Raw genomic sequence first — 16647 nt, forward strand, 5'->3', positions numbered from 1 at the left:
CTTTTAAAAGAATCATTATGACTCCACAAGTCACTCAAAAAATCAACATAGCTTTGATATATTAAACTTTAGGACTGTCATTTGAACAGAATATTTAGTCTCCCTATACAGTACCTCTATGGGGGATTTGAGAGAGGTTAAAACCGGGCAACTCAACTATGACAGAAAGCCACCCACATGTTTGTTTATTTTCTAGCATTTCACTCATATGTATGCCATAAAAGTGTTTGACTTGACCCATGATGTATGCGTTTCTTGATTTAAACACCTTTTTTAAAAACATTTTTGACAATATTTACACACTGTAAAACCCAACAGTCAACTTTTTCAAATGAAATGAGTGTAGTCAACTCAAAACTTACTGAAAGTTAATTCTACTTTTTTGAAACTGTAAAAGGAACGAGTTAATTAAATACCTCATTACTGTTACATTACTCATATGCAACTTAAATGGAGGAAGTTCACAGTACTCGTATAGATTCTTTTTTTTTAACTCAAATAGTTTGTAGTAATTGGTTTCCTCAAATGGTTTGAGTTGCCTTAACCCATCAGTGCATTTTCAAAGCAATCCTATAAAAAAAAATTTCCTAGATGTTCAGCAGATTTTAAATAACACTGCTAAAGAGGCAGAGCCTACTGCTGAGGGATGCCTGGACAGTGCAGATTGATGCATCTGGTTGTATTGCCAAGAACTGGAATACCCACAAACACTTTTAATTGCTCAACAGTGGTAGATTTATTTTACTATTAATAAGTAGGCAAACATACAAGCTAACGTTCAGTAAATCCATCAGTAATTCACCTTTAAAAAAGATTTCTAAAAAGATTTTAAAAGATTCTAAAATTCAAAAATAAAAATAAAAAATCTAAAACGACATTATATATACTTTTGAACGTGCATGATATAAACAGCATAGCATGGTGGTGTTTTGAAAAAACTGTACACCTGACTTTCTCTACAGCTGTTAAAGAAACCCACCTGTTCCCACCTACTTTTTGTGTACAACTAAACAAGAAGGACCTCTACTGGAAATAAATGTACATAACTATTTAAAGTAAACACCAAAATGAATTCTTTAAAATGAATTATTATGCATAGATCACTAATATCTTTGCAAGATTATAGATGTATTTTCTCTTGTTTGTAGTCTCAACTCAAGTCTAATTTTTCAGTTTGAAGCCTCGTTGGTTCTTCACTTACTCAGTATTCATCATAGCAGATTTCATAAATGTTATCATCAGATTTGTTTGCCATGGTTTAATTCTCTTTAACATCCAATAATCAATAATATATCAATCAAAAATTGATATAATCTTCTTCAGAGTCATCCAAATCCACATTAATATAGTCCTGTTCTGCATCATCAGCATCATGATCATCATCATCCACAATCTCATAATCTTCTTCAGAAACTTCATGCTTCATGTTTTCATCACATTCTGGATTTTCATAATCAGGCTCATCATCATCATCATCATCATCATTATCATCATCTTTCTTATCATCATTACATGTGCTATCATGGGATCCACCGGCAATTTTATTAACTGGACCTAGTGGCATTGTACAAATATGAAGGCACATACAATAATTATTAAGTATAGTGTCAAAACACTAAAATTGTTCAAATGCAACTGATAACTATCATGGAAATACCTTTTTTAAAAGAGCACTTAGAACGATCTTCTTTCTTCTTCTGTCTCCTCTTAAGAAACATGACGATGATGAGGACAGTCAGTAAGAGCAGTCCAGCTGAAAGAGCAGCACCAATGACAGCAGAAAGCAGAGACGCTGAGAGAGAAACACACACAGTTTGAGCTCAACTTTTATTAGCAGCAGTCCAGCTTGTGTTCAGACTCGTACACATCAGTACCTGTGATAGTGATGAGCAGTAGTTCAGAGGCAGAGGAACGGAAGGAGCGTGAGGAGACACTGACTTCATAAACACAACTGTAGTTTCCCTCATCTGAATAATCTGCCTCAGGAAAGGAGAAGGAGGCAGAGAGACTGACATACCGCTGAATCCTGCTGATATTTGATTCTCTGAACAGGTAGAAGGAGCCTCCAGGATACTGAGATTTAGTGGAACAGGTGATAGTGAAACTGTGGCCTCTGGTGATCACTGGCCCCTGAGGGCCCACAACAAACCCTCCATCAGGAGCACTGGGAGAAATACTGGGCTGCTGCAAGTGCACTAGAAAACAAGAAACATGCACTGATGTGGTTACAGAGCCACAGGCATTAGATTTAAACTGCTTTAGAAAAAGTTACAATAATTTTATGAACTGCATTTTATAAGAATTACATTTAATCCACAAATATTAAAAAAAAAAAAAGCTTCTACACAAAATCCAAAATTACAAATCCAAAATTAAATACAAAATGATTCTGTAGGTCTATGGATCTGTATGTATCTGTAGGCAGTGGGAGAAGACTGAACACACTCACCCACAGTGATGGTCACAGTGTTACTCAATGTTGACTTAAGGCTCCTCTGGTAAGAGTATTGACAGCTGTATTCACCATGATGCGAGACATCAACATTAATGCTGAAAGTCACATTAGACACATGTGTCTGTGAGGATAAAGATGATCCATTTATGAAGAGGTGGAATTCAGCATTAGCACTGCATCTTGGTTTAGGTGTTGAGCATCTAAACTGGACGATTTCTCCAGGAGAAACAACTGAATGTGTGGAGATCAGAGCAAGACTCGCCATCTGCAACTCACCTGCTAAACGAATATGCATTTATTTAAAACAACTAGTGTCATGAAAACATGAATTTTATAAAACCTAATCTAATTCCTAATTGTTAAAAATAATGTATTAGAATGCTAAAGACTCGACTTACCTGTACCGTAACAAACAACACCAGCAACTTCACCGTGATTACAGTTATGTTTTCCTACTCCATTGTGTGAACACTGAATGAGACTTTCTTCACTTCCTGTACAGTTAACCTCATCCAGCCAGATAGATCCACTGCCTTCACCAAATGCAGCACTATAAGGTGCACTGATGGCTGATCCACACTGTAACTGTCTGCACACCACAGCAGCATCATTCATGTCCCAGTTTTCATCACACACACTTCCCCACTCGCCATTGTGGTGGATCTCCACTCGTCCACAGCATGAATCAAACTTGTTGAAGATTGGTGGGACCAATCTAATGTCTGACAGTTGCACAAAGTTATAAATACAACACAATGAAAATCCTTATTTAGTTAGTATTTTGTATAGTAAATATATCTATAATCTAGACTTTGTTTAGAGTAAAGCACAAGCATTAGATTTTTGTAAATTTACCTTTCATTATATTTTTGTTTATTTGTTTTGCTATTTTTGTTAAGCAAGTAATACATTTTTAAACACTCATCACCTAACAACATAATTTTCAAATAACAAAGGACTTACAAATAAGAAAATACTACATGAAATCGTAAGGTAATAGCAGCAAAATACAGCAACATAATATTGGATTGGCATGATTTTACCTAAGCAGACAACTTCCGCATCTTTTTGATGTCCACAGTTATTTACTCCAAAACCACGGTGTGAGCAGTTTGTGAGTGAGGATTCATTTCCTGAACATTTGACATCATTCAACCAGATCTGATTCCTTCCCTGGCCAAAAGAAGCACTCTGTGGTGCACTGACAGCTCTTCCACATCCCATCTGTCTGCACACCACAGCAGCATCATTCATGTCCCAGTCATCATCACACACGGTTCCCCACGTGCTGTTATACAGGATCTCCACTCTCCCAGAGCATGAATGAAACCCACCAACCAATCTAATGTCTGACAGTTACACAAAATCATAAACGCAACATGATCAGAATCCTTATTTGGTTTGTATTTAAATAGTGTATAAATCTATAATCTAGACATTGTTAAGAGTAAAGCACAATTATAAGTTTTATTAATTTTTTTGTTAAGTTTATTTGTTTAGCTATTTTTGTTAAGCAAGTAATATTTTGTTTAACAGTTATCACTTAAATAATTAAAACACCATCATTTTCAAATAACAAAGGAATTAAAAATAAGAAAATACTTCATAAAATCTAAAGGTGATGACAGCAAAATACAACAACATAATTTTGGATCTGGAGAAAACAAACATGATTTTACCTAAGCAGACAACTCCTGCATATTTTTGGTGTTTACAGTTATTTACTCCAAAACCACGGTGTGAGCAGTCTCTGAGTGTAGATTCACTTCCTGAACATCTCACACCATCCAACCAGATCTGACCACTTTCCAGGCCAAAAGAAGCATCACTTTCTTTACTAATAGCTTCTCCACATCCCATCTGTCTGCACACCACAGCAGCATCATTCATGTCCCAGTCATCATCACACACGGTTCCCCACGTGCCGTTATACAGGATCTCCACTCTCCCAGAGCAAGAATGAAACCCACCAACCAATCTAATGTCTGAAAGTTGCACAAAATAATAAACACAATGTGATTAGAATCTATATTTGGCTACTATTTTATATATAATACTATTAATATTTATTAATATATAATACTAATAATATTTATATACTGTATATATATGAACCAAGCAAAAATTTTAAATGGAACTAATTTAGTTCCATTTAATATTTTTGCTTGGTTCACGAAGCAAGTAATATTTTTTTTAAAATACTTATCACATGAATTATTAAGACAATATATTTTTCAAATAACAAAGAGAGAAAAAAATACTACATGAAACTAAAGGTGATGACAACTAAATATAGCAACATAATTTTGTATGTGGACAAAACAAACATGATTTTACCCTTTAAGCAGACAACTCCAGCATCTTCATAATGTCTAGAGTTATTTACTCCAAAACCATGATGTGAGCAGTCTCTAAGGGAGGATTCATTTCCTGAACATCTCACATTATTTAACCAGATCGGACCACTTCCCCGGCCGAAAGAAACATTATTTGGTGCACTAACAGCTCCTCCACATCCCATCTGTCTGCACACCACAGCAGCATCTTTCATGTCCCAGTTATCATCCCGCACGGTTCCCCACGTGCCATTATACAGGATCTCCACTCTCCCAGAGCAAGAATGAAACCCACCAACCAATCTAATGTCTGACAGTTGCACAAAATAATAAACACAATGTGATTAGAATCTATATTTGGCTACTATTTTATATATAATACTATTAATATTTATTAATATATAATACTAATAATATTTATATACTGTATATATATGAACCAAGCAAAAATATTTAATGAAACTAATTTAGTTCCATTTAATATTTTTGCTCGTTTCATGAAGCAAGTAATATATATTTTCAAAATACTTATCACATGAATTATTAAGACAATATATTTTTCAAATAACAAAGAGAGAAAAAAAATACTACATGAAACTAAAGGTGATGACAACTAAATATAGCAACGTAATTTTGGATCTGGACAAAACAAACATGATTTTACCCTTTAAGCAGACAACTCCAGCATCTTCATAATGTCTAGAGTTATTTACTCCAAAACCATGATGTGAGCAGTCTCTAAGGGAGGATTCATTTCCTGAACATCTGACATTATTCAACCAAATCGGACCACTTCCCTGGCCAAAAGAAACATTATTTGGTGCACTAACAGCTCCTCCACATCCCATCTGTCTGCACACCACAGCAGCATCTTTCATGTCCCAGTTATCATCACGCACGGTTCCCCACGTGCCATTATAAAGGATTTCCACTCTACCAGAGCAGTCATTAGTACCATTCACCAGTCTGAGAGAAAATCCTAATAAAAATGCATGATAAAATGTTAAATAATAAAATTAAAAAGTAACATGCTTAACTTGTAGACAATTTTAAACAGTCCATTTCACATCATGTAGTTTTAAAAAACGAAAAGTCCAATACTTACCAGTCACAGAAGTTAGAGCACTCGCTGTTGGGATAAAAACAGACATTTGAAAAATTGCAGAATTACAATTAGATTTGTAACACAAATTTGTAGATTTGTGTTAGATTTAGCACACATCATAATCTAATAGCTATATGTAAAAACATTTTCTCAAAATGTAATAAAATAATGATCTCAAATTTTAATAATTATTATAACAATATGAAAAATGCTTTACATTATAAACTCACCAATTGTCGCATTGTTGTACGAGTCTAAATTAAGTGTGTGCTAATAACACACTTAGTGAACTAACTGCATTGTTAATACAAGGCCTGCCACTGTTAACTTCCTTTGCTGGTGGGTTAGCATCTTAATAGCAAATAAAGTTAGTAATTGCTGATCCTGTTTGCATTTCAAAATTTGTTATATTTGTGTTTGAGATTTTAGAAGCCACAGATGCATTCTAGGCTGCATGTCATGTATAAAAAGGAATTAACAGTATGCTAATATTAAATTTAAGGTACTTGTGTTTCGTATGTCAGTTTTATCTCCTAGAAGTAGAAAACTCTGCTATTCTCAATATGCCTTGTGGTTCCAGGGTAATAATTACATTAACTATGAACATGCTTTCTTACAGGATTCAGCCTTGAACATTGCACTTGATCATGCTTTTTAAAAAAAAAACTTAATTTGAAAGTATTTTGAGCCAGATCACAATCACATCTCAGGGAGTTCTCACACTATGTACATTTGCCTTGAACCGGGCCAAAGCACACTTGTCCCCTCTCCCATCTCCCCTGACGGCCTGCACTCACATTACACGCTTACGTTATTGATGCTGCGCTGTTCAGTAAGTGCTATCGCTCAGCACAGTGTAGAGTTCTTTAGTTATATCGTTTATATTGTTTAATATGCAGTGACATGCAGTCAAATTTTTCTCAGAACAGATCAGCCACTTTTGACGCTCATAAACCATCATAAAGTCCTTGTGCTGCAGGAATTAGGAGGTTTGCTGAAGATGAGCAGCCATCATGCAGTGAGGGGTTTGCGTCTTTAAGAAACTACGGCAGTTTGTGTTCATTGAACAGTGAGATTAATAAATCCATATGAAAAACACAAACGTACCGTGCCAAAGCCCAAGTGAAACGCCCGATTCAGAGCACTCACACTTCTCAAACGATCCGGGAAATGGGCCTGGGCACGGTTCAGATAGCATAGTGTGAGTAGGCCCTCATACTCAAATTCCATGCTGGCTCCTTGTTACAACAAAACGTAAATTTGTCGTAAAATTTCCACACTTTTTTTAGGGGCATGTTTACACAAAAACGTAGCTTCAGCTGAAATGCTGCGCACTTTAAACATTTCAAATCTTCACACACATAGTCAAATTCACAATTTGTCTGACACTGCTTCGTATAGATTCTGCATGTTATTTAAGTCTTTTCAATCAGACTTTATCATAACTATAGATTTTTCATCTATATATAATTTTGGGTTGTTTTAATTTTTTAACCAGTTACTTATTATTTGTTTCAATAAGTTATATCAAAATGTAAATTAAGTTTCTAAATCCAAAATGCTAAAATATTGTTGCTTTTGTAACATTCTTGACATCTCTACAACAAATATTAATTGTGTTCACTTTGTATTTAATCCATTTGAATGCAATATCCGTTACGGACAGTCCGTGATGACGTCCAGTTCATTCATGGTTGTAACCTATCCTTTCGGGTTTCTCCCTTCCGTCGACCACAGACTAGTTATCCAATTAGCAATGCCTTTACTCCTGATTGACTTAACCTGTCCCACCAGTCTCATCCAGTGGAGCAATTAAAGAGGAAGTATCGCCACCTCAGAGGCCTTCCACTACGTACCCTTAATGATGTCCAACCCTTGCTGCTTGTTGGCTCAGACCAGCCTCACCTGATCACTCCTACTGAGCCGATTCGATGGGGCGGCCCAGGAGCCCCAGTTGCTGTTCGTACTCGCCTAGGATGGTCACTACAAGGTCCTGCCCCTTCTATGGGTTATCCCTCTCCCTCTCAGCAGTGCTTGCATACCTCTCTGGTTCCTGCTCAAGATGAGCTCCTTCATCACGTTCAGAGATTGTGGCAGTTAGATACAGTGCCTTACCATGACTCAAGAGATGTAACTCGTTCCAAGCAGGACCAGCAAGCCCTTCAGTTGCTTGACCTGAAAACCCGTACCATGGAGGTAGCAGGAGTTCAATGTCTAGCCACCCCTCTTCTGCGTCATAAAACCATGCCTGTGTTAAAAGCTCCAAAGGATTCAGTCTTACCTTCCCTTCGGAGTGTGGAACGACGTCTGCTTAAGGATCCTGAAAAAGCTGAAACCTACAGAGCAGAGATACGAAAACTGCTTGAGACTGGAGCTGTCAGAGTTGAACCAGATCAAATTGCTGAGACCGCTGAGTGTTGGTACATCCCACACCACATCGTTTGTCACAACGGGAAGTCTCGTCTTGTGTTTAATTGTTCCCATCAATATCGAGGTCATAGCCTTAACCAGTATCTCTTACCCGGACCTACTCTAGGAGCTTCCTTATTAGGAGTCCTCTTACGCTTCAGAGAGCATCCCGTGGCTGTAAGCGGAGATATTAAGGCAATGTTCCATCAGGTTCGCCTTCTGCCTGAGGATTGTCCCCTGCTCCGTTTCCAATGGTGAGACCTCCAGACCAGTGAGGCAACACTGGGTCTGAGTTGGAATTGGCAATCTGATAACTTGTCCTACAAGCATAGACCTGTCGCTTATCAGACACCTACACTACGGAACATCTATAGGGTCCTTGCTTTCCAATACGACCCACTGGGATGGCTCCTTTCATTCACAACCAAGACACTTGTGGAACAGACAGCGAGAATGGGATGATCCCAACCTACCGCCTGACCTCCTTCAATCCTGGAGTGAGTGGGAACAGGAACTTAGTCATCTCTCTGATGTCTCCTTTCCTCGTCCTTATATTCCTCTCGTTCCTGAAATGGAGGGAATCACCCGCGAGATTCACATCTTCTCGGATGCCTCAGAACAAGCCTATGGAGCAGTAGCTTACTTGCGCACTGTTGACTCAACAGGTCAGATCTACCTTTCATTCCTTATAGCTCGTTCCCGTGTTACCCCTAGGAGAGTACATTCCATTCCCAGACTGGAACTCTGTGGGAGCTTGGTTGCAGCCCAACTGGCAAAATTGTTACAGAGTGAGATGACTTTGTCCATTCAGTCAACTGTGTTGTGGACTGATTCTACGACACCCCTTCAGTGGATAAGATCTAAGTCATGCCAGTACAAAGTTTTCGTGGGCAACAGGATCGCTGAGATTCAAGAACTTACCGACCAGTGCTCCAGGCGTTATGTTGGCTCTGCAGAAAACCCTGCTGATGACCTTATGAAAGGAAGATCACTTTCCTACTCCAAACCGCTGGTCACAGGGACCTTCTTTCCTTCTCCTTGACTCTCAAGAATGGCCAGTCTTTCCTACTACTGCGCCTCATGCAGATACAGCTGAGTTACGGAAGTCTACCTTCTCTGGAGTCATTAACTTGGTGACTTCTAACTGTCACCCCAACGAATGGGATTCACCTACCTGGTTGAACTGTTGGATGTCACAGTCCGAAAACTTAATAGTGACCTAGATCCAAAAGCTGTGCCAATTGCTGCCAATTATCTGAAAGCAGAAATCCACATTCTCAAATGTATCCAACAGGAATCCTTCCCTGAAGATTACCGCCTGTTAGAATCAGGGAAGTCTGTTAAACCAAGCAGTCGTTTAGTAGCCCTGGCCCCAGAGATAGATCCATCTAGTGGCTTGATCAGAGTGGGAGGTCGCCTGAGGAGGGTTGCTGACCTTGCAGATACCATTGTCCATCCGGTTGTCCTAGACCCTAAGCATCCAGTTACTCGCCTGATCATCCAGCATTATGATGGCCAGTTACATCATCCTGGCTCAGAGCAACTGTTTGCTGAGATAAGAAGAACATATTGGATCCTGCGAGGCCGTGAAGCTGTAAGACAGTTCCAACGTACCTGTACAGAGTGTTGCCGATGGAGAGCTCAGCCTTCAGTGCCTCGAATGTCTGATCTACCCCATGCCCGTCTTCAGCTTTATAAGCCTGCCTTTCATTCATGTGGCATGGATTGCTTTGGACCTTTCTTAATTAAGATTGTGAGGCGTACAGAGAAACGCTAGGGGATTCTTTTTAAGTGCCTGACCTCCAGAGCTGTCCATCAAGCCTGAGCAGTGACTCCTTCCTGATGGCCCTTAGGAGGTTTATTGCAAGGAGAGGTAGCCCAGCAGAGTTATGGTCAGACCAGGGAACCAACTTCCGTGGAGGTGAGCAGGAGTTGCGAGAAGCCTTTACCTCCTTAGTTCCTGAGTTGCAGAAACAGTTGGCCCGCCAAAAGATCCATTTCCACTTTAATCCACCAGCAGCCCCTCACTTTGGCGGAGTCTGGGAAAGGGAGGTGAGATCTGTAAAATCAGCACTGTACACTGTTTTGGGCACCCAGTCTGTTCCCGAGGAGGTCCTGATGACCGTTCTATTGGAAGTTGAGGCCATCCTTAACGCAAAACCTTTAGGCTATGCCTCATCAGATGTGGCTGATGCTGACCTGGTCACCCCTAGCAGTCTGCTCATGGGACGTCCAGATGGATCTTTACCTCAGGTGATTTACCCAGAATCAGAAATGTTGAGTCGCCGAAGATGGAGACATTCCCAAATCCTATCTGATCAGTTCTGCGCCAGATACATTCGGGACTATCTTTCTAGTCTGCAGACGAGGCAGAAATGGCGAGCCTCACCTCCTGATCTAAAGGAACATACTTGTGTCATGATTGTTGACCCTCAGCTGCCTCGAGGTTTGTGGCCTGTTGGTAAAGTTGTGCGAACTCACCTGAGCTCTGATGGCCACATCAGATCAGCTGATGTACAGATCAAAGATTATGTATATACCCGGCCAGTAGCCCGACTGGTCGTTCTGCCAACCTTACCCTCAAGTGATCCTGGAGCACCTAACCCCCCTAAATAGTCACCATTATGATCACAAAGATGCTTTTCATCTTTGGGGGCGGCTGTTGCAAAGGCTCATTCGAGAGGAGACTTTTATTCTGACATAGCAGCAACGTTATCCGCCATTGCGGTCCTTAGAGTTGATTCACCGCTGTTTGCTGCTCACTCACTGCCTGTTGGAGCTGATCAGGGACATCTAATCCTGTCGTAGTTAATCGTTTGCTGCAGATGTTGATTGGAGATGTTAGTCATAGACCTATAAACTAATTTCTCTACTGCCTGTACATTTGTGGCATACAATCTGCTAATACAATCCAGTACATCAATCTGACCACCTGACTTCTCATCCTTTAATAATATTTGTGCTCTGACCGGCACCCAGAGAGGTTCACTCATCTGATAAAATCAGTGCAAACCTTTAAAACAGCAATTGTCTTTGAACATTGATTTGTTTAATTCACTTGGTTACAGTGAATATTTTGCTGATACTCTAAACTAATTACTGTTGATTTTGTTGTAAAGCAATTTAATTAGGATGTTTCCAGATATTCTGTGAAGAGCTCGTTTCATCTTATTTGGTCTTGATCTCGACCATATTTTTAATTACATTAATAAAAGGGCATTTTGCTTGAGGAGAACTCAAATTGACCATATCAATCCTTTGATTGTCACGGTTTGTTGAGGGATGGAGACAAAAGGTGTAGGATCCAAGTGCAGTTTTAATAAGATCGTGCAGATAACAGAAAAACAAGATATCCAAAAAAAAAATAAATCAAAGTAACAAACAAACAAACAAAACAAAGAACTAGATAACAAGAACAAGGCTCAGGAACAACATATCAACTTTAACAAGACTTACTAGACTAGGAAGATGAGAAAGACGGACGACTCAGTAACAAACAAACGGGTGCAGGGTGTATAAATAGTCCAGGAAATCAAAGGGAAATGGAGACAGCTGGGAATGCAATCAGTGTAAATGGAAGCCGGGTGTGTGCACGAGGTATGTATGAACTTGTTGTCTTTTGGGATAATGTAGTTCGCTTCTGAAATTTGCTTGCGAACTACAGTGCCATTTAGTGGTCCAAGACAGTCATGACATTGATCAATGACAAAAGCCATTTGTTTGCTTTTGCAGTTTGTTGTGCTATTTGCTGTTTTGAAATACAGGATCCAAGGAGAAAAGGTTCACGTCTTCTGATCTACTTCAAGAGAAGAGCAGGAATTCCCTGCATTCCTCGGCACCTATTCTTGTGGGGGTATAAAGGACAATTTGCGTAAAAGCAGTGTGACACCATTCGATTAAAGCATCTCACACAGGGCTGAAACGACAACAAAGACTGATAAACCTCATACCTGCAACCAGCCTGGACAGGAAGTCCGAAGATGACAGCAGCACACATCACAAAGCATATTTTCATTATTAATGTCACCTTTTCCCTTTTTATGTGTCACAACGGTGCCAGGGGAAGATTGTAAGAGTCTAAAATATCATATGCATTTGCTTACATGAACTTTTTAACCGAAGAACGCTCACACAAATTCCAAAGACAGATACTGATTAGATCAGGGCCTGGTGTGTGGACTTTGGGGGTCTTATGATGTGGTCACATGTTTATTGGTCAGTTTGGATGTCTTAGTATTTGGGCTTTGGTCACATGGTCAAGAAAAAGACAAAATAGCTGGTAAACTTTGCTCTGCCTCTTTTCCTGGCCTGTCTTTTCCAGGTCTGCGATCTCCTGCTATGCTCCTTTCTTCCTTTAGAGTCTATCTTCTCTGCCTCTTTGAGGCCTACTTACTCTCTTTGTCTCTTGTATCAAATGTTTTATCATTTAATAATTTTTCATTTTATACAGTTATTTAGCAATAAATTCAGTTGTAACCATAGAGAATTACTGTCATTAAATCATTTCATTTTCAAGTATTTGAATTACTTTTGATTTAACATTAACACCTTATTGCTCCATATTACAATACAATACAATCACATAATATCAACGCTCACCCACATTTTAAGCTATTATTACTGACCTTATTTCAATTTTGGTATAAGATTGCAGAAGAATGGTTTGACTAGAAATGTACAGTTTTTTTTACCATCAATACTGATCATTTTTTAGTCATTCGGCAGAACTACAGTTCGAACCACTGTGGTTAAAACCCATTCTTACATCGTCAACTAATGTTTTAATCCTAAAAAAGATTTAAACGTTTAAATTCATATCCATATGAAGTGGGTTAGCATAGCCTAGCTACATGCTAAAACATGATAAGCATGCTAGTAACATTTGATTTAAGTCATAGCATTTGATTTCATCACTAAATATATTCTAACTGTTATGTTTATTTGATTAGCATGTTGTTAATGGTGTTAGCATCATATTAGCTTCATGGTAATTGTTTTAACATAATGCTAGCAATATGTTCATCTAGTAAGAACCATGCAAGCACCATACTGCAGAGGCACTTAAAAGATAAATTCTTTATTAGGTTTCTAGAGTGTTAAATTGTTGCTAGGGCATGATGACCCAGAGACACTGATTGGTTGAGTCAAATAAACCTACCTCCATGTTTCAATGACATTGGTATTTAATTATAACAATCACAAGTGGTAACAATGGCCAACTGTAGGATTTGTTGGGTAGCATAATTATGGTGGCCTAGGAAAACCAACATATTGTTAAACTACATAAACTTATTCTTCTGTCTTCTTCTTCTTAGATCATTTAAGAACACATACTATGGAGCTAATAATATGACAAAACAGTCTGAATTTGAATTGTGTTAATTTGAAATATTGACAATTGTAACTTAATAAATCAGAATTTTTATATGCCGTTAAAAATTGTTGCGAATTAGATTTTTTTTCATTTGAATTTGAATGGCGTAACTTGAATATTGAACATCTGAAATTTAAGACAGGGTGAAGCAGTGGCGCAGTAGGTGGTCCTGTCGCCTCACAGCAAGAAGGTTGCTGGGTCGGTGGTTCAAGCCTCGGCTCAGTTGATGTTTCTGTGTGGAGTTTGCATGTTTTCCCTGCATTCGCGTGGGTTTCCTCCGGGTGCTCCGGTTTCCCCCACAGTCCGAAGACATGCGGTACAGGGGAATTGGGTAGGCTAAATTGTCCGTAGTGTGTGAGTTTGTGTGTTAATGTGTGTGTGGATGTTTCCCAGAGATGGGTTGCAGCTGGAAGGGCATCCGCTGTGTAAAAACTTTCTGGATATGTTGGCGGTTCATTCCGCTGTGGCGACCCCGGATTAATAAAGGGACTAAGCCAACAAGAAAATGAATGAATGAATTAAATTTAAGACAACTGAATTTCCAAGGCTGAATTTTTTATAGACGTTTTCAAACTGCTGATTTTTTGTCATCTATATTTCCCGCGCAAATTTCTACTGCAAAAATCCAGTTTGTAAAAATAAAGTTTCAAATTTTCAAGATGAAGAAATTCAGAACATCAAATTCAATATCCTAAAATTCAAAACCAGAAATTCAGATCCTAAAATTCAGACTCAGCAGAAAGAAGGCCAGGGGTTGTTTTTTTTCATTATACTGCTGGTAATCAGGCAAACATGGTAAACGAAACATTGTTTGTATATTATTTGTTTATTTTGATGTCCTTTTGATTGTGTTTGTATGAAACATTTGGTTTGTTTATTTTTTAGTTTTCATGGTGTTCAATAAATGAAACACATGGACATCAGTATTTGAGAAGTGTGAACTGTTTTAATAATAGTCCTGATGTAATGTTTGTTTAATATATAGAAAATATCAATAGACACTATCACATTGTTTTAAATTATGTGCTGGTATGATCTGTGATTATATTTAAAGTTGGCACAGTTTTTTATAATGTAATATAGGAATCTCAAATGATAACCTATTACATGAAAATTGTGATTACAATAAAAATATACTTTAACATTATGAGGTCAAGATTTTAATCTAATTGAGAATTATTACATTATGAACTGTTTATTACAATCATAATGTAGTATTATTTGCTGCCATTGTTTAGTCAGTGATACAAAAAATGACTAGTTTACCACCAATACAAAAATAACTTTCTTTAAAACAATATTTATACTGTGTGTTGTGCTAAATAAATAATGGTCAAAGTGTTTTCAAAATTAATCATGTCACCAAAATTTTTCTGGTAATAGCCAATAGTAGGTTATGAAAAAAGTAAAAGCTCATTGAAATATGAAGAGTAAAAAAAAAAAAAAAAAAAAAAGAATAAAAAAAATCACAAAAAAGCATTTACAACTTTTTAAACAAATTTAACAGTTGATAACGATACAGTATGATAAAGTATTGGATAAATAACATTAACATGGCATGCAGAGAATTTAATTTATTCTTTCATTTTCTTTTCGGCTTAGTCTTTTTATTAATCCGAGTTAGCCACAGCGGACTGAACTGCCAAATTATCCAGCACATGTTTTACTCAGCGGATGCCCTTCCAGCCCATCACTGGGAAACATCCATACACACTCATTCACATTCATACACTAGGAACAATTTAGCCTATCCAATTCATCTGTACCGCATGTCTTTGGACTGTGGGGGAAACCGGTGCACCCGGAGAAAAACCCACATGAGCGCAGGGAGAACATGCAAACCCAGCCGAGGCTCGAACCAGCGACCTTCTGTGAGGCGACAGCACCTACTGCGCTACTGCGTCGCCCTCAGAGAATATTATGATATTTAAATGTTTAAAACAGAAATAGAAAAATGTAATTACCCAATATGAAAATGAGCAGAGGTGATCCTGGCATCGTGTTGGTTCAAAGTGTCTTTTCATTAAGTGATTATCTCCTTGTCCACATGAAGCTCTTGATGGTGCTTTGAGAACTGAAACTGGCACACTATTAAAAGATCAGTTTAAACATGTGGTTATTGCATGTTTTCAGTTTTTTCACACTTCTGAACTGCATTAAAAAATCTATTGTATATCTTTGCTCAAATTTTCATATGGCGAATTTGTTTAACTCTGCAGTTTAACAAAGTGACTTATTGATATTTTAAGTTGTTTGAAACAATATATTATATACAAATTAATATATGTATATAAAAATCTAGTCATACAATTTGCACAAACAACCTATAGACAGTATATCATAGTATCACACTACTGGAAAACCCTAAAACACAGTATCTCAGAAAATTTGAATATTATTTATGGCCAATAAAAAGGGATTTTTAACAGAAATGTTGGACTACTAAACAGCATGAGCATGTAAAGTTCTCAATAGGTGCTAGGCTATGTTTTTGTATAAATTACTTCAACAATGTGGCATGGCATGAGGTGATCAGTCTGTGGCACTGCTGAGGTGTTGCTCTGAAAAAAGGCATTTAGCTCCTCTGCAGTGTTAGGTCTGGTGTCTCACATCTTCCGCTTTACAACACCACACAGATTCTCTATGAATGCATGCAAGTCCTGCTGAAAAAACTTTTCTTCCTCCACCGAACATATGGAGAGAGCACACTTAGAATTGCACAAAGTTTTTCAAAAAGTATGTGGTGCTGATAACAAGATATCTAGTGCATATGGAGATGAAAAAATGTGGCATCTACAGGTGGTTTGCAACCTCTTACACAATGTTTTTTATAGAAACATTTAATTATTTTAAAATAAAAAATTTAAATATTAGAAATATTTTACATGTTCTCTGTAGGTTCTTTATTCGGAAGCAAAAACAAACCCACCCAGAATGTTGCAGAGCGATATATTTTTTCTTCTATCTA

At 37.9% G+C, this 16647-nt stretch overlaps 1 protein-coding gene across 1 annotated transcript in view; it reads right to left on the reverse strand.

Moving 5' to 3' along the window:
* LOC560447 (scavenger receptor cysteine-rich domain-containing protein DMBT1) overlaps window positions 1–16647 on the reverse strand; it is a 74107-nt gene that overhangs the window by 27839 nt on the left and 29621 nt on the right. Inside the window, exons 10-25 of the mRNA XM_073945299.1 lie at window positions 9920–10041; window positions 8982–9074; window positions 8779–8871; window positions 8529–8625; window positions 8178–8232; window positions 8012–8071; window positions 5897–5920; window positions 5456–5770; window positions 4793–5101; window positions 4135–4440; window positions 3499–3804; window positions 2854–3177; window positions 2450–2734; window positions 1875–2195; window positions 1658–1792; window positions 1309–1554 (exon numbers count right to left, since the gene is read on the reverse strand). Coding sequence (XP_073801400.1) covers window positions 1309–1554; window positions 1658–1792; window positions 1875–2195; window positions 2450–2734; window positions 2854–3177; window positions 3499–3804; window positions 4135–4440; window positions 4793–5101; window positions 5456–5770; window positions 5897–5920; window positions 8012–8071; window positions 8178–8232; window positions 8529–8625; window positions 8779–8871; window positions 8982–9074; window positions 9920–10041 — 3091 coding nt within the window. The remainder of the gene's footprint in view (window positions 1–1308; window positions 1555–1657; window positions 1793–1874; window positions 2196–2449; window positions 2735–2853; window positions 3178–3498; window positions 3805–4134; window positions 4441–4792; window positions 5102–5455; window positions 5771–5896; window positions 5921–8011; window positions 8072–8177; window positions 8233–8528; window positions 8626–8778; window positions 8872–8981; window positions 9075–9919; window positions 10042–16647) is intronic.

This window comes from Danio rerio, chromosome 3, assembly GCF_049306965.1.
Source record: "Danio rerio strain Tuebingen ecotype United States chromosome 3, GRCz12tu, whole genome shotgun sequence".
Classification (NCBI taxonomy): domain Eukaryota; kingdom Metazoa; phylum Chordata; class Actinopteri; order Cypriniformes; family Danionidae; genus Danio; species Danio rerio.